At 38.3% G+C, this 18,977-nt stretch overlaps 1 protein-coding gene across 1 annotated transcript in view; it reads right to left on the reverse strand.

Annotated features, from left to right (window-relative positions):
* The window catches only part of LOC124864229 (voltage-dependent P/Q-type calcium channel subunit alpha-1A-like), a 132,246-nt gene that overhangs the window by 60,937 nt on the left and 52,332 nt on the right, over nt 1–18,977 (reverse strand). The window contains exons 11-23 of the mRNA XM_047358913.1: nt 11,092–11,298; nt 10,551–10,663; nt 9,360–9,472; nt 9,124–9,255; nt 8,821–8,893; nt 7,526–7,643; nt 6,947–7,014; nt 6,683–6,789; nt 3,938–3,988; nt 2,147–2,315; nt 1,324–1,952; nt 841–1,190; nt 614–746 (exon numbers count right to left, since the gene is read on the reverse strand). Coding sequence (XP_047214869.1) covers nt 614–746; nt 841–1,190; nt 1,324–1,952; nt 2,147–2,315; nt 3,938–3,988; nt 6,683–6,789; nt 6,947–7,014; nt 7,526–7,643; nt 8,821–8,893; nt 9,124–9,255; nt 9,360–9,472; nt 10,551–10,663; nt 11,092–11,298 — 2,263 coding nt within the window. The remainder of the gene's footprint in view (nt 1–613; nt 747–840; nt 1,191–1,323; nt 1,953–2,146; nt 2,316–3,937; nt 3,989–6,682; nt 6,790–6,946; nt 7,015–7,525; nt 7,644–8,820; nt 8,894–9,123; nt 9,256–9,359; nt 9,473–10,550; nt 10,664–11,091; nt 11,299–18,977) is intronic.

Below are 18,977 nucleotides of genomic sequence, written 5' to 3' on the forward strand. Positions count from 1 at the left end.
ACTGATGTTTAGATTGGAAGACTTATGTCCTAAATTATGTTTTTCGTAAAGATCAAATTTAGCATCAAATGTTTTGGTATGTCAGATTGCAGCATATATGAAGTAGGGCATTTCAGTATATTTCTGCACTGCCAAAGGGCAGTCTGAAGCATTTTCTACTACAGCACAATTCTGCTTGGTGTGTGTGAACTAGCAGAGGTATACCATAGGGTACCTCTTGGCTGCTGAAACTCTGTTTTGTCTAATTATGGCTTAGATTTAAGACTGGGCATCATTTCAATAAAATTGTCATGTTGGTGTACAGTATTGTTTAACGTTTTGTTCAAAACGTTTGTTTTTTCTTAAATTTTAGTTGTAAAACATGTCTTTAGCCAGAAGAAAACACCAGAAATGACCCAAAACACTGGAAAATTGCATACTCAAAAAGAAATTGCTTTGTGGATGGTAACTTTTTTATATAAAACTGCCACTTTATCAAGCATCTTCCGAATCCAATAACTAACTCAAAAATGTTCAAATTCAGTTGCCTTTTGTAAGGATTTAATGAATGCATCATTTGTATCATCCTGTCTATGTAAAGTTTTGTTTCACATGTGCTTAATGTGTCTCTTACGGGTTTGTAGTGGACAAGATGAACATGGAGCTATACGGAGGCATGGGCCTGGGTCCTCCTTCTCCTCCTTTATCATCATCATCGTCCTTATCTTCCTTTGCTGGCAGAGGCTCGGTGTTTGCATTTTTATTGACTGGATCAAAAGCCAAGAAAAAAAAAAGAGATGTAAGTGAGAATTTGTTTGTTGTTTATTTATTTATGTAAATAATTATTTTCTTCTGGCCTACCTTGCAGAATGGCATTGATAGATGGAAAAATTGGCATATCCACTGCGGTGTAGTCAGGGTGAGGCAACCTGATCACACTGTGTGCCTGATGATGGCCGATGTTCCCGTAACCATCCAATGTGACCAAACTTCCATGAGTGCCGCTGTTAGCAAGATGGAGGGCAGAACCAAAGCCAGGGGCTACTGTGTAATTGGCAACTGGATTAGCATGGCCTTGACCAGGCGGAGAAGAACCAGCGACCAGTTTGGTATTCATTAGGTTGTCCATATCTTCACTGTACTGGCTATTCTGTCTGGAGAGGCTCTTTTGAATGGGACGCGTGGTGGAGAGGTTTGGGACACTACAATCCCTAGAAAAAGTCAATAAATAGTTAAAGCGTGGGTGGATTGTAGAGAATGTCACCAAAAGTAAATAAATAAAGAAAGCATTTGTTTGGGTCTGAGGGTATTTCAACACAGTAGAAACACTAAAGAGGTACTTACCTCCTTTTGTGCTGGCACATCCTCCTCCCCTCTCCCTCTGACTGATTGCCATGTCGACTTCTTCTCGGCCTCCTCTCACTGCCTTCACTGGCTCCCTCATGGTCTCCTCCTTCCCTACCTCCAATCATCACCTTACTCCTATGCCTCCCTGGTTTTCCAGCTCCACCTCCACCCTCCTCTGCATCTTCAGCATTTCTTCGATGTGACCTGGTCCTCCTGTGCTCTGACTGCCCTCCTCCTCGACTGCCACTCCGGTTGTGATGATGGCGTCTTGGTGGTCTCTCTTCTGAGCCTGGACCTGGAATGACTGTAGCATCCAACCGGACATGAGACTTGTGATGATGCTCACCTTTGCGACTCTGCCTACTCTCAATGGACTCCCCTCGATCCAGGAGAGCCCTGGTTCGGCCTGAACCACCTCCGCCTCCCACTCCTATTTGACCATGTTGGTCTTGCAGCTGCGTTTGTTTGTGGAGCTCATCAGAAGAATGGTGCTGGGTAACACAAACATCAGAATTGTTGGCAGTGGTCTTGTTGGTGTTGTTGTTTCGGTTCTCACGGGGGTCAACGACTAATGGTCGATCCAAGTGAGTTTTCATGTCAGGGCGGATGTGACGTGAATAGTTCACCTGCAAGAAGATAAGAGGACACACAAAAAAAAATAAAAAATGAAAAGGAATAAATGCAAGAAATAAAGAAGAGTTCAGAGTCTACACATTTCATGTTCTAACCAGATTGGAAGTGCAAATTGTAAAATAATGCCAGCCAGCTTGCGTATACTGATAGCACAAGTCTAAAGGCTAGTTTATGCCTGGTCCTTTACATTGTTATGTTCTTCCCTCCCTGTCCTTGCCTTCCAGCGGTCATCAGGATCCAGCTCATTATAAAGGGCCTCGCGACTGGATGCCAGCGTCTGCTTCCTCAGCTCTTTGGTTCGCTGTTCCCACACTGATTTATTGACACCCTTATTGTGGTTCTTCTGCTGTTCCTTACTAGAGATAAAGAAAAAAAGAAGAAAAGAACATTGCTAGCATTAACAGCTGTTTTAGGTTGTATTTTGGAGAAAAATACACTCAAAGATATGAAGGGATGACATGAAAATCAACACCAAAAAATGTAAGTACATAAAGTAGCAAGGGCTTAAAGACACGGTGGGGCCCACAGACATTTAGGGTAATTTGGTTAGGTCTATAAAACTGGGCAGGTCTCAACATTAAAAAAGCTACTGCTGTCCACACAGGTTGCCAAAGTGATTGCCAGTTTGGCCTTACATACTGAACCATGTGTGGACATAAAGTGGAGGATAAATTTGAGGCAAGGTCTGGGATCGTTGTCCATAACTGACACAACCTGCACTTGTGCAGTTTGGAAAGAAATTTCAGATTATTTTGAAAATGGACTTTTGAGTAGTTGCCAGCAGTCAGTATTCATCTAGCTATAGATTGTCTGAATAGAAACAAATTTGAAGAAAGAAACTGTCTGTTGGGGCTCTGGTTTAATAAACAAACAAATTAACAAAAACAGATGTTCTATTAAGAAGAATGTTTTAACCAGTCCTGTTGCAAGACATTTTAATGAGAATCATTGTAACTTTCCTTTATTCTTAATAAGCATTAAAGGCATTAAGCCCAGTCCAAAGCGTGTGAGAGCATATTTTGGTTTTGGTTTAACCAATCCTCAAGCACCATCAGTTTTTGTTTAAATAATAATGTATATGTTATTATTTAACCAAAAACTGTTTGGTGATATGTAAGGACCCTGAAGAAGTCCACAAGTCAAAACACGTTGGTCTGTAAATAAAGTTGTTTTAATTTTTCTGCATGGAGTTTCCATATCTGCCAATGCATGCATGGGTACTCTGGTTTCCTCCCACAGTCCAAAAACATGACTCATGGGGTAATTGGTCTGTCTAAGTTGTCCATAGGAATCATCGTGTGTTTGCATGGTTATTTGTTCTGCGTGTCTCTGTATTGCGCCGTGATGGACTGGTGACCTCTCCGGGATCAACCAAAGACCACTGGAGATAGGCACCAACTCCCCTGCAACTCTGAAGTCATTTAAGAAAGTAAAGATCCTCTTTGGGTTTTGGTTGTATCTTACTAGATATTACCACAATTCTCTGTTCCACATTCTATTTGTTTTTCAATACTTTGATTGCTGTCTGCTGCACCCAATAGACTGACTACTGGAAACAACTCCACATAACACAAACCGAGCTTAAAATAGCAATCATCCAAAACAAGATCTTTAAAACTACACCCTCAGAATTGCCACTGTGTTGACCAAAATAGCTATTAGTGACCACCTCCTTTCTTACCCTCCAAAACTACAACCGTCTACTCCATTGTCCCTTAGAGCCAGCAGTCAACCACAGTAAAGCAATAGCAGTGATGCGTGGAGCAGGCAACAACAACAAAAAAGAACCTGTAACACAAATGAGCCAACATAAAAACAGCTAAAGAAAGCCTGGAATCTCAGTTTTAAAGGAAAGTTAAAGAACAAAGGTAAAACAAGGAAAGGAAGCTGTTCTCAAACACGAAAGAAAAGCAAGGAATGGTTGTAAAATCAAACAGAAGAAATTCAAAAATGAATAAACAAAGAAATAAATAAATACCAGTCCAGAAAGGGGTCGGATGCGTTGTGACACTCACTGTGTACTTTGTTGCTGAGGAGGGAAACAGCTGGTGAGTGAAATGGCACAAAATAACAGAAGGATTTCATTCCAAAATGGGCAATCTGTCCACCATTTAACAAAGAGTGAGACAACTAGATTAACTGTACTGTAAAAATTAATTCAGAAAAAAATATAAAATTTTCTGAACTACTAATTTGTTTTTTTTGTTTGCCTAAAAATGTTGGTTTTTTGGAATGCAATCCTTTACATAGAAAAACAATACAAAATGCACATTAAACAGTAACCCAAACCACCGACTCAGCAGTGTGCTCCACTGCTCAATCAAAAACTGTGCTGTTTTATGCAATGCTGGGCTTTTTGTGGAATTCACTATGTCCTCATGTTGCATTCTTTCCACCGACATTTAATGTGTGTATGATACAGGGAAGCTTCTTTACAAATAAAAAAAAAATCACATATAGGAAGTATCCATTGAAGCTTGGTTTTATCTTAAATATATTTGCAATACTCATGAGGGAGTCATGCACAGCAATCTACATTTGTCACTGTGACTTGTTTGCACAGTTTATAATCTTATACGCTATTATTTTAATTTGTGCAGATTAATCTCCCAGTTGATGTTTACTGCTCTACAGTACGTTTTTGAAAATCGTTTGGATTTTGTAAAGATTATTGTGAATTGTAAGGCATAAGCAACTACCCACCTGGTGGTGAAACATTATGGAAATTGCCGTCTCTTCATTGCACTTGGAGAATGGTTTGATTTTGAATACATAAACTGGCTCTATAGCCATGCTGCATGTTAGTCAGGGTTTTATGTAGATCTCATAGCAGTTTTCTCTCTGAGACAACCATAGAACATCGTCTTAAAAGATTCTTTATGCACCAGTGGTGACCCCATGTTGAAAATCCCTGCATGGAAAAGAAAGGACCTTTTCTGCAAGAAATTTCAATAAATTTCCTGAATCCTTGCACAAGTTTGGGATTCCAAGTGGAATAGAAGACTCACAACAACGTTATGTTGTAAAAAGTTATCTAGGATTTAATCATCGTCTGAATTACAAATTCTGTCTCAGTGTGCAACATGTGGATGAATCATGTGTCATTATTCTTTCACAAAGCAGGTGTTTTTTTAGGCTTTCTAACTATCTATGTTGGAAACCAATCCTAGAAAATAAATGACAGTATTCAGCTCCTCCATACAAACAAAAATAAAAACTAAATATTTATTCCCAGGTATAATAAATGTACTAAGACTTAGACACATAAGCTTACAGAAAACGTATAGAACAAAGGAAAGTGAAGGAACAAGAATAATTAATGAAATGACTAATGGACAGACATTTTTTTTTTCCAAGAGAACAGTGTCAAATACTGTGTCCAAAGGCTTAGGTATCAAAGTGGTAAGGTCGGGACAGCGTGTACCTGTCATATGCGCTGTCTCTCTGTTGTGTAGACCATATTGAGGTGTGAGTTTATGCGTGTGTGGGAGAGTGTGAACTTTACCAGTAGCAAAAGGAAAGACCCCTGTGTATCCAGAAAGAAGAGATCAAAGACTTGTGTGACTGGAGGAGAGCTGGCACAGAGCAGCATATGTGCATTTGTGTTTTATTATGGACAACACAGTGCATGCGACTAAACTGTAATCTGGCATACTGGTTATGTTCCCACTGAGCTGCCTTAATTTGTGAAAAGTGCATTTTATTTTTGCTCATCATGCATTGGCTAATTTTCTATACCAACTGCATGAGATCAACCAGTTTGTACAAGATATTGATCAACAAAGTAACTCTTCTTGCATTTTTTGGGTCAACATCAACAGTCTCATGTTTAAAGATGGACTGAAATAACTGAATAAAACAATGTATTTTTTGGGACATACAGCACTATGAAAAAGTATTTGACCCTTTACATATTTTGGTTCATATCATCAATAATTCATAATTGATCATTTTATTTACTAAGGTAAACCGCTATCCAGACCAACTTGGCCCAAATTAACTGGGATTAACCACATTTTTTTGAAAGCTGAGTATAATTTCACTAGCACAAAAAAACCTAATTAACTATGGCCCACAAAATCAAGAAATCACATTAGTAAAAATACTGTCTGACAAGATAAATTAGCCTAAAAGATCAAATAAAGAAACAGATCATGATTTGATCAAAATATCAAAAGAAATTCGAGAACAGCATCTCACTAGCATCTATCAATATTGAAAGGCTCAGAAAGTCATTTCTATAGCTTTGAGACTCCAGTGTAACAAAGCAAAAGCATTTATCCACAAATAGAAAAGACAAGGAGAAGAGTAAAACCTTCTCAGGAATGGCTGGTCCACCAAAACTACTTCAAAAACCCATAAACACCTCATCCAGGAGATCACAATAACCCTATAGCAACATCTAAAGCACGGTAGGCCACATTGGTCTTAGTTATGATCTGTGTTCATAGTTCAACAAAAACAAAAAGACTTAGCGAAACCAGTGATAACCAAAAAGAACACAAAGACTTGTCTTACATTTACAAAAAAACATCTGGATGATCCTAATATCCAAAAATCTAACTATAAAAAGAGAAATGCAAAGTAAGTAGACAAAATGAGTTTAAAAAAATTCAAACATTGCAGTGCACTTGGTTATTTTAACAGCCGATTCCTGTATAACTTCTTGACATCTAGATGCAGGAATTAAAAAGCAAGAATAGTGGCAATAATAAAAACTCACGCTGCAATAGAGAGGTTGGCGGCTGACAACGGACTGACTTCAGCCACTTCCTTGGCTTTCTGCAGTGCGATCTTCTGACTGGCAGCTTCCTCTTCTTCCTGCTCATCCTGTAGAAAATGATTATAGAAGAAAATCAGGCAAAGCATAAGAGAAACTAAGAAAACTGCAATTGCAAATGGGGGAACAAGAATAACCCTCCTTATAATAAACTCATATAATAATAAACTCCAGTGAAATGTCAAGCAAAACTTCAAAGTACTTTACCTTGGTCAATTCCTGTGCATTGGCTAAATTGTCCACAGCGATGGCCAAGAACACATTTAGCAGTGTGTCTAAGCACAGAGTTAAAAAATACAATTCATTGGACATTGCAAGAGAGTACATTACAGAAAGCCCATAAACAAATAGCAAATCCCATATATTTCATAAAGAGTCACCAGTTAACATATACTGGCTGCACAAAAACATATCAGTCATATCGTATCGTATCACATCATATCATATCATATCATATCATAACACATCATATCATATCATGACATATCATATCGTATCGTATCGTATCACATCATATCATATCATAACATATCATGACATATCATATCATAACATATCATATCATATCATATCATATCATATCATAACATATCATATCATATCATATCATATCATATCATATCATATCATATCATATCATCAATAAGTGAATAAATATGTAAAGTTACCACCATTGCTTTCGAACTTTGCCAAAATAAAAGTCCATTATTAAGTATACATGTTAGTATTTAGCTCAGTGATTTATGTGCTTATGTGTTTCTCGACCACATTACTATCAAAGGATACAGTTTCCAAAAAGAGTGAGCACAATGAAGAACACAGAGAAGGCCATCCCTTTGTTAACACCACCCTGAGACTGAATGCCATCATACATCACCATGTTCCAGTCCTCACCAGTAAGAATCTGAAACACACACATAAAATTCAACAAGGTTACACCAAGATGCAGGAATTCAGGGAACAAATTGTATTTTTTAACAAAGTCCCTGTTGTCAAAGTAATTTATACACATAACAAGTACAATAAAATTGTTGTAACCAAAGCATTTTTTAAGTTTTTAGTTCTTTTTTTATGTTGATCAGAGTTTCTAATAACTTCTAATTAGTAATCTGTGACTTTATGTTTCCCTTAGGTATAATTATAATGTAACACAGAGGTCCATTTATTTCAGTCACTGGCCAACGGGCTGGATAAGGATCCATATTTGTCTTGCAAAAACACCCACATTGTGGTTACTAAGTTTCCATAGCAACCATTAGATGATATCTACAGATATCCAAATAATTGTTTGGGAGTTGTGCCAGAAAAATGCCTTTCTGTGGTACCATCATAAACATATTGATGTGTAGTTTACACTCTAGCTGGTTTTGGCATGAAACAGGTCTAAAAGGTTTGTTAAGAATGAAGATACTAATAATTTGGATTTGACAGTGATTAGTGTTGGTGATGATCTTAACAGGAAGAAGGGCCCCAAATTTAATTTAGCTTAAGGCCCAATACAACCTTTGAGCAGACCTGTTTAAATCACATAAAAAAGGTTGACTGAGGTGAAGAGAATAGGGCTTAAGACAGTACCAAGAGCTCTGAATGATAAAGAGAGATTGTGCAAATATGAATGGTTAAAGATGCCTTACTCTGTAAACTCCAACCTTGTGAAATAGTGTAGGAGAAGACTAAGTGCTGTTCAATTGGAATACTTTATTTCCCTAAATGCTTCCATGGGATTTTGTCCCCTTAAATAAATGTGTTCAAAAAGTTTGAATTTTTCAAAAGTTTCCAGTGTGAGATTATACTACTGATAACAAAGATGAAATAATTTTGGGGTTTTCAGCACATCTTTAGCAGGGGTGCCTATAAATATGGCCCCTGCTGTATGTAGAGAATGCATGAAACCAGCATGAATATGTCAACACGTTTTACGCAATCATGCTTATAAAAATATTAAGAATTCAAAAGGAGAATTTTTCCTTTCATACTGTATGCCTGCGTGCAAATTGTGAAGTCTAATAAAAACAATTTTTTGCAATCATTTTCCCTGCCTCTCATCTTCCCTCTTTTAGAACATTAGAACCTCCGCTCACCTGAAACACTGTCATTATTGCTGCAGGGAACGTATCGAAATTGGTCGGAGGGGTGCCATTTTCAAAATTAAACCTAGTCGGAGGTGAGTAAAAAGAGAGAAAATATGAAAAAAACACAACAAACACCAGTAAAACTAGATTTGTCTCACAACTACAGCTTATTTTGTTTCCAAAAGTAACTTTAAAATACGACTCAGAAATTGACAATTAACAGAAATCTTTCTCTTGGTGGAAAACTACTGCAAACGAGATCAATAATGAGAGAAAACGAGGAAAAAAGAGAGAGAAGAAAACAGCACTGACTGTCCTCCGAAGAGCTGCATCCCCAGAAGGGCAAAGACAACTATAAAGAGGAAGAGCAGGAAGAGCAAGCTGATAATGGACTTCATGGAATTGAGCAGAGAGACGACAAGGTTACGCAGCGATGCCCAGTACCTGATGAAAAGACAAAGGAAGTGTGTAATAAGTTGTGTTTAATGATGATTGTAACAAGATGTTGTTCATTTTGGATGGGAAGTGATAATTCTTCTGTGACTCACTTGGTGACTTTGAAGATTCTTAATAACCTAAGAGCCCGTAGCACGCTGATGCCAAAAGATGTGCCCGGTTGGATGATTGACCACAGCACTTCAAATATGCTACCACATATCACCTAATGCAAATACAAACAAATATAAACATGTTTTTATACATAATGAAATTTTACACACATAAGCATGCAAAAAGGGTTACTTCCTGTGAAATGCAGAGGTAAAGAAGGTGTTTGCAGCTTATTGTGGGTGTTAGTAAGTTTGTGGGGTTTTTTCTCTGTGTATATAGAGAGTGCATCCAAAATGTTGTGAGAAATGTTTCATATCATCAAATTTTAGTATCGGAGAAAGATAGGACTAATTAATAAAAGCAGTGATAAAGATTACATTTATTAACATTAAAAAGCTATCCAAATCAACCTGGTCCTATATGAAAAAGTAAGTGCCCCCTGAACCTAATAACTGCTTGTGCCACCCTTGGTGGCTCTGAAACATTTGTGATAACTGGCCTAAGAGTCTTAACATGGCAGTGAAAGGACTGTGCCCCACTCTTCTTGGCACAATGGTTTCTACTCAACTACACAGAAAAGTGTTAGTGCATCAGTTATGGGTTGTATCCAGGTACTTTCTTATTACTGAATCATGAACAATTATCTTAAGTGAGACAAGTGAGGCCTGGAGTTCTTCAGATATTGTTTTAGGTTATTTTTTGTGACCTCCTGGATGAGTTGTGAGTGTCCTTTTGGCGTTATTTTGATAGGACCACATCTTCTGAAAAGGTTCATTACTGTTCCATGTTTTCTATGTGGTTCTCTGTGTCCACGGCTTTAATTGTGTTGTTTCACTGGCGTCCCATAGACTTAGAAATGAATGTGTAACCTTTTCCTAACTAATAAATGTGGAAAAACTTCTCATCTGGTTATGAATTGCTTTAGACTGGATCATGTTCTGTTGCATTTGAGATCCAACACTAACTATAACCCTAACCCTTACTTCATGTTGTCAAACAGGTTTGATTTGAGTAGCTAATAAAACTAAACTTAGTTGTCCAATTAATGTTGTTAATGAAATTTAATTTATGATCTTAACACAGGGGGCAGACACAGTTTTCAGTAGAGGCAGGTTGGTTAAGATAACTTTTTTCACTTATTAAATAAACTCCTTATTGGTCAAGCATTTTTTCATGACACAGAATCTTACAATGCAGTCAAAACAGTTGAAGGACGAGTTGAGGTAGGCCTGTCTTCCAAGGCCATACATCTTAACACACATCTCAGTCAGGAAAATCCCCAGGAAGATGAATTCAGCATAAACTACAGAAGGAAAAAAACAGTCAAAAAGAAAGAGAAACATTTTTTAAACTCCCTTTTTGCATTTTAAAGTAGGAAAGTTTTGATATCAGCCAACAAATGTTTGCACAAAGTGCTGTTATGTCAGATGCATAAAATGGGAAGGAAACTGTTAAAATAGAGTTTAGTTCAAACAATTGTCAGCAGTTTAAATTGGCATATATGCTAAAATGTTATATGACTTATTCTATATCAGACATTCAAGTATGCAGCTCTTGGTTGCTTTTGGATGCACTTGTTTGTTGATGTTCCAGTCAGCTTTTTCATGGATTTAGCCACATTACTGAAGAATTTGCTAAACCACTCCTTTTCTGTAAGCTGTGATGACAGCATTTCTGTATTTGCGGAGATTATCTGTACATAAAGTGAGCTTGCGTTCCCCTCCTACTCACATAGAAAATCTGAAAGTGGTTCAGGCTGGTCGTAGTGCACTACAGCCACACACAATGTGTTGAGGCCCACCAAACACAGCACAGTCCAGTAAAATGCTTGGGACTTGACAACACGCCGGACAAAGAAACGAAATCGCCGCTCCCGCCGCTTGAAAGTTGAACCCTCGAGTTTTGAGCTCTTGAGGCTGGCACGAGCAAATGGTGAACCTGGAAAAAAAAAATCAGTGAAACACACAGGTTTTAGCCTTTTAGAGACAATATCACAAGTAGATAAATTGCTTAACTTGTATGTTCAGCACTGAGAAGTTAAAGAGAGAAATTTGATCCTAAAGATCTCTAACTGAAACAACATATTCCCTATGTAGTATTCATTTCTGAGTACATTATTGATAAATGTATGACCTCTAAGGTAGCATTGAAACCAATATAAGGTCAGAGTAAAATCCTTTATGACCACAGTACGAAACAGTAACCTAATGCTTCTCTGACTTCAATTAAATATAGTGAGTTGAAAACAGTGTAACAAACAGAATGGTGGTTTTGCTTTTTGGAAATTTCTTCACATAATAACAATAATTATTGTTAAGATTTCTATTTAATGTTGATTCCAGTGTTTTGCAAAACTACTCATACATCATGTCAACATTTTGCCAGATTTCAACAACAAACTTTAATATATTTTACTAGAGCTTTACTGTGAGGTGTGGGTAAAAGGATATGTGAGTTCCTGTTTTTTTTTTACAAATAAAAATCTAAAAAGGAGTCCGGTTCAGCCAACTAGACATATTCATTTGTAAGTAAAAGGTTTAATTTTTAGCAAAACAAAACTCACTCACAGGAGGAGGCAGGAACAAAACAATAAACAGGATGGACAGGCAGGCAAGACAGGCATGCAAACATTTGAGTGACATGGTGCAGGTGGGCCGAATGAAGCTGATTGCTAAACAGAGAGTGAAAACAAAGGATGGCAGGAACTAAACATTACCCAGACATAATCAAACCTAAGACATAGCAATGGCAGAATATAATCCAGAAAGCAATATGAACAGAATACATAATCAGAAGAAACCAAACAATAACACCACCTCTAAAACAATAAACAAAAGCAGGTTCCAAAACTCAACTGTGAGAAAAAATAAGAGGAAAAATCCGCAACCAAAAACCAAACACCCCAAATCATAACAAAAGGGTGGCATGCTTTTATATTCAACCTCTTTGAGTCAACATTTTGTAAAACTAGCTTTTGTGATTTTTTTTTTTGCAAATCTGGCACCTTTTATAGTATGTCTTTACCAGCGTTGCACATAAAGAGCTTAAAATACTTGATCAATCTTAGCCTTGATGGAGATAATCTTTGAACATCTGTTTAAAGTAATTTACCACTCAGGATTAGATTTTAATCTGGATTTAGACCAAAAGGTGCATTGTCCCTTATTAACATGTTTTGATCTAAACCATTCCACTGTAAAGCTCACTGTAAAATAAGGGTTGTTGTTCCCAGTTTTTAGTTTACTTTTTTCTGTACCTTCGTTTACGTTTTCGACCAGGAATGCCCTGTATTTAGCTGCATTCATATTCCCATTAATTTGCACCAGTTTCCCAAAACCATGATGCAACTGCCACCATTTTTCTCTGTGGGAATGATGTATTAGGGATGATATGAATATATATATAGCGTTTTGTATGTTTCCCAAAATGTTTAGTTTTGGTACCATCTGACCAAAGCACCCTACATGGCTTGTGGCAAACTGCACAAAGAGACTTCTTATGACTTAGCTTGACTATAGACCTGTTGCCCTGACATCTCACATCATGAAGGTCCTAGAGAGACTCCTGTTGGCCCACCTGAGTAAGCAAACAATAAACTATCAGGACCCCCTTCAGTTTGCTGAATCACTATGGAGTTGGAGTTGAAGATGCCATCATACACCTGCTTCAACAAACTCCCTGTCATCTGGACAAAGCCAGCAGCACTGTCAGGATCATGTTCTTTGATTTCTCCAGTGCATTTAACACAATCCAACCGGATTTGCTTTGTCAGAAACTCCAGAAGACTCAGGTGGAGGCCTCAACAATCTCCTGGATCAAAGACTACCTGACAAACAGACCACAGTTTGTAAGACTGAAGGGTTGTGAGTCTAACCAGGTAGTCAGCAGCACAGGTGCACCACAGGGGACTGTACTCTCACCATTCCTCTTCACTCTGTACATCTCAGACTTCAAGACAGACTCCTGTCATCTGCAGAAATACTCGAATGATTCTGCAGTCGTGGGGTGGATCAGAGATGGACAAGAATCTGAGTACAGGAAGGTGGTGGACCACTTCGTGGCATGGTGTGGAAACAATCATCTCATCTTGAATGTGACTTAAACAAAGGAGATGATTGTAGATTTTAAGAGAAACAGGAATAAGTCAAAAACTATTCCCATCATGGAAGAAGAGGTGGAGGTGGTGCAGGAGTATAAATACCTCGGTGTTCACCTGGACAACATACTGGAGTGGAGATGCATCTGTGAAGCCATCTACAAGAAGGGACAGAGCAGACTGTACTTCTTGAGGAAGCTTAGGTCCTTTGGTGTTTGCAGCAAGATGCTGCATATCTTCTATAAGTCTGTTGTGCAGAGTGTGATCTCTTCTACCATCATCTGCTGGGGAAGCAGCATCAGAGCCAGGGACTTAAAAAAGCTCAACAAGCTGATAAAGAAGGCTGGCTCTGTTCTGGGGACTCCTCAGGAACTTCTGGAGATTATTGTGCAAAGAAGGATTCTTCATAAAATGAAGAACATTATGGAGAACCCTGAGCATCCCTGAGACTGTCCTACAACATTGTGTCTTCAGCCAGAGACTTCTTCAGATCTGCTGTAAGACGGAGTGCTACAGGAGATCCTTCCTGCCCACAGCCATCAGCATCTACAACGGCTCTTTTAAGAAACCTTCATAATGAGCTACAAGATTTAATTTCCCTTTGGGATTAATAAAGTATTTTTGAATTGAATTGAATTGAACAATGGTTTTATTCCTGTCAGTCTTTCTTACATGCCAGTTTTATGGAGTGCAAAACTAATGATAGTCTTTTCAACAATCCAGCAATCAATTAAGCATTAAATCAATCAACAGTCTATTCATCCCCTGACCTTGATATAAGTCTTTAGTTTTCATGATGCCTTTTGTTTATTAATGTTCTCTAAGAAACATCTGAAGCCCTTACAGTACAGCTGTATTTATACTGAGATTAATTTACACACCGACGTATTGTAATTACTAACTAGAAAGAAACAGCACGTGGGAATGCATATGCTGAATGAACGAAGCAGAAGATGCTCAAGAAATTGGAATAAGTAAAAATTATCAACAATCAACTGAAGAACACATGAAAAAGAAAGAGGCAGAAAGAAGAGCAAGATAAGAGAGGAGAGAAAGAGTGGTGAAAAAGAAGCAGAAAGGAAAGAAAAAGACAAGAAAAAGAGGAGAGAAAGAAACAAAAAGGATAGAGACAAGCGAGAAAGGACAAAAAAAAATGGGAGAAAGGAGAAAAAAGAGAGAGAAGAAACAGGGGAGAAAAAAAGGCAGAAAGGAAAGACGGAAGCCAAAATAGTAACATTAGCATGTGGGCTATCGCTAACATGTAAACTAACATTGACTTTCTAAGGGGCGACAGTGGTAGGTGTTCGTCCTGTAATCGATGGTTGCCGGCTCGATCCCCCACTCTGTCGGTCTCAGTCTTTGTGTCCTTGGGCAAGACACATTACCTGCCTTGCCTGCTGATGGTGGTCTTTGTGGCGCTGATTGTATGGCAACATCACTTCTGACAGTCTGCCCCGGGGCAGATGTGGCTACAATGTATGGAATGCCAGTGTTCAAAATTGAATAAATAAATTAAACATTGTGAAATAAGTATCTACATCAATAAATAATAGATAATAATTTTATGTGACAATGAAATTGTGAAATAATTGAATGCATATAAGGTGCTCCTCACACCTGACCTAAATGAAAGTGATTTTCAGGTATCTGCAGCCCTGATTAATGTAAATCTACAGTAAAATTATTAATTATTTATGTCATTAATAGAAATGTTACTAAGGTTACTTTTCTGTTTTCCTCTATTTCTCAACCGTTGCCTGGATAGGCGTCTGGTCTGCTCTGTTACTGTAATGCACCTTGTATGCACGAAGCTAATCTTAAAAAGCAAGCTTACGTCGATTGGCATGACTGTCAGCACACTTGGCCGCAGTGAACTGTGCTGGGGGACACAGAAAACATAACAGCAATAACCCCAATGGTTATGTCAGACAGCACTAAAGTCTTGAGTGCTGTCCATGCGGACATGGTGCTCAATGGCTCTTAGGGTATCCACAATGGCGTCATCGATGCTAACATTCTGATTGGCCCCACAGTCATTCAGTCGTAAAGTGACATTATGAAGTAAATAGGCCATGGGGAAAGATTACCCTTATAAAATAAAAGCTGGCTTTTTGAAATAAAAGCTGACTTTTAAAAAATGACATTTTGAAATAAAACAAAAGCTGGAATTTCATAAAAATAGCCTCAACAATAATTTAAATTATTTGGTAAACATTTTAAATAAAAATTATTTTATATTATAAAGCTGATTTTAATGGAAAATGAAATATATTTCATAATAATGACCTGAGAAATTAAGATGCATTCAATTATTTCACAATTTCATTGTCACAAATCATTATTGATGTAGATACTTCATAGTGTTTCATTTATTTATTTAATTTTGAACTCTTTGTGTTCTGTAACAATGTAGCTTACCACTGTCGGTGTGGTATGAATGTGTGGATGACTGATTGTTGAGTAAAGCCCTTTGGGGTTTCTGGGGACTTGATAAAGCTATACAGGTGCAGGCCATTTGCCATTTACTATTTACCGTTTACATGTAGTGTGTTGACAACAGTGTAAGCTAAAATTAGCTAAAACAATGTTAGTTAAAATGCTAATGTTAGCATGTGAACTATCAGTAGCATGTTGACTAACATTAGCTTACTCTGTTTAGTATGACACCAATAGTTTACAAGGAAAAAATAGCTAAATAGCTAATGCTAGCTAAAATGCTAACATAGCATACTGGCTAACACTAGCATGCTGGCCAACATTAACTCACTCCATGTTAATTTAGCTTTATAAGTGAATATATTAACTGAGGGAATATATTAACTGAAAACCTAATGTTAGCTTAAATGCTGACATTAGCGTGTTGTCTAACACTAGGTATTAGTATTCTAGAATTGCGCCACTTAAGGTGGTTTGGCGTAGCTCTCTTACTTTTCATTTAGATTAATTCATTTTAAGAACTCTAATTCCTCTTGTGGTGGATAAAAATGTATTTTTCTGGACAATAAACCTCAATTGGACATTGTGCAGCTGGATGTAATTTGGCAGATGCTTTTTTTTAACTTTTGGACATTTGTTATGATGCACCACTGTAGTACCAGGTTTTTTTACTACTGGGAGCAGCTGATTAGTTTCTCAAAAGCTCAAATAATATTTTAACTACAACCCCAAATCCCTGATGAGCTGAAAAGGAGGCAATGTGGATGCAGAGCAGGAGCAAAGAGAAGAGAGAGAAAGAGGAAGTTCAAACCATCTCTTCCATCGATTATGATGGGCAATGTGAGCCATTGGGCTGGATGAACTCCAAGCCCCACAATGGACCCAGTGTCATGATTTGTAGGTGTTTTTGGGTTCTTATTATTATTATTCTTGATTGGGTTTGAATCATGCTTCTGTTTATTATTTTCCTGGTGATGCTTTAGTTTTTGTCTTCTAGTTCATGTTTTTGCCAAGTTAGGTTTTTGGATCTGGTTATGCTTTATTTTCATGTTTTTCTAGTTATGTTTCTATTAGTTTGTATTTAAGAGTCTCTTTTCTGCTCTAGCCACGTTTTGTTCTCTCTTGTCAGTTTTCAATCATCTTCATTCAGTTCACCTGCACCTAGTATTCAGTCTCCTCGTTTCACCTGGCTCTTGCTCCATATATACACATCTGTTCTGTTCATTCCTCGTGGAAACATCACAGTTCGTCTGTTTATGCCAAGCCTGTTCTGTCAAGCCTGTTTTGCCTAAGTTTGTCCATGCCGGCATCTGCAACTACCTGTCTGCCTGCAGGTTTCTTTTTGGTTATGAATTTTTTTTTTTACTCACCACGCCACGTTGCTGCCTGCGTGGCTGCATTCTGGGGTCCTCCGCCATACCAGCTGTGACACCCAGCCAGCATATTGGGAATACAGTATTGTGTGTTTCACTGAGACATGGCTGCCGGATCATATCCCTGACTCTAGCATCTCTCTGTCAAGCTTTCTGACCACAAAGCAGACGGAGATGTAAAGAGGAGCGGCAAACGCAAAGTAGGTGGACTATCAGTACTTGTGAACAACAGATGGTGTCATCCAGGACATGTTACTGTGAAGTGTTGTCTCTGCATTCCAGATCTTTAACTCTTAGCAATAGGTTTTTATCCATATTTTTTACCCAGAGCGTTCACCAGTGTTATTATTTACAACAGTTTACGTTCCACCTTTAGCTGTTGCCGACACTGCATGTGATGCCATCAGTTCAGTTGTTGCTAAGCTACGGGCACAACACCCCAATGCGTTTGTGGCAATATCTGGTAATTTTAACCCTGCTTTACTCTCTGCTACACTTCCAACATTTCAACAGTTTGTCAGCTGCTCTAGCAGAAAAAACAAAACGTTGGATTTGCTTTATGCAAATGTTGGACCACTTGTTTGCTGAGTATTGAATTATCTGCATGTTGTTGGACGTCACTGTGCCCCTCCAATGGCATCGGCCATTTTGTACCCAGGACAGCCCGCTCCTACATATCCCATCGAGCATTGTGACTGATATGACTGGGCGTCCCCAGTCTGACATCACAGGGTGCTATATAGGAGGCGCCCATGTTTGAAAAGCCGCCTTCTGCTGGAAACCGATCTGGTGATTGAAGCGCGTCACTTTAAGAGAAGAACTCTGTGAAGAGTTTCATTCATTCTCTCTCGTTGGAAAACGAACCATTCATAACTGAAGTCTGTGGACTAAGAAGGCCAGAGATTTCACTTTGCCGATCGAAGACGTGAGTTAACACGTAACTGGAGACACGGAGCTTCGGAGAGACGAACCGCTACCGTGTTTCATTTTCAAGTCGACTTTGATGGTCAGATCATATTTTTCCTTTTTGTCAAGAAGACCAAAGAACAAAGACTGACCGTTCCCCTGAAGTTAATTGTGGACGCACAATTAACTTAACCCCACTTTTCCTCGCTCGAATTCCCTCATTCGGAAGAAGACGACACAAGTAAAACCCATTTCTCTTTTTTTAATTTCTTTATTAGAAGGCCTGGGCAGGGTCAGAGGTTGTAGAAGCGATCAGAATCGCTGGTTAGGATCTCATGTGTTCTGAATAATATGTGCATGTAACCTTGCTTGTTGAAACTTTGATGTGTTATGTAATATCGGGATCCGCCGTGTTCCCCAGAGCTGTTTGTGTTTACTATCTGAACGCGGGTGCGTTGCAAGACTGGACTGTTAAAACGACCTCATGGTAAAATTCTCCATTTTACCTTTGTCTTCAATCTCACTGTGCTAGCTTGCTGCCAAAAGTTATCAATCCTTTGTGGTCAGGAGTTAAGGGGGAAGTTTTATGATCAGAAGATCATAAAGGACAGTCGGAGCTGCGCTCCAACCCCCACCACTCGCCACCACTCATATACCCCTCTCCCTTCGTCTGTAGTGCCATAAACTGCTGGTTGACTCAATACATACCCACTACCGTTTGTTGATTTTGCTTATTTAGATGTGTTACCCCTGTGTTTGTAGAATTTTGCATGTTGAGTAGGTGAAAATTAATAAATATTCACATA

This window comes from Girardinichthys multiradiatus, chromosome Y, assembly GCF_021462225.1.
Source record: "Girardinichthys multiradiatus isolate DD_20200921_A chromosome Y, DD_fGirMul_XY1, whole genome shotgun sequence".
Classification (NCBI taxonomy): Eukaryota; Metazoa; Chordata; class Actinopteri; order Cyprinodontiformes; family Goodeidae; genus Girardinichthys; species Girardinichthys multiradiatus.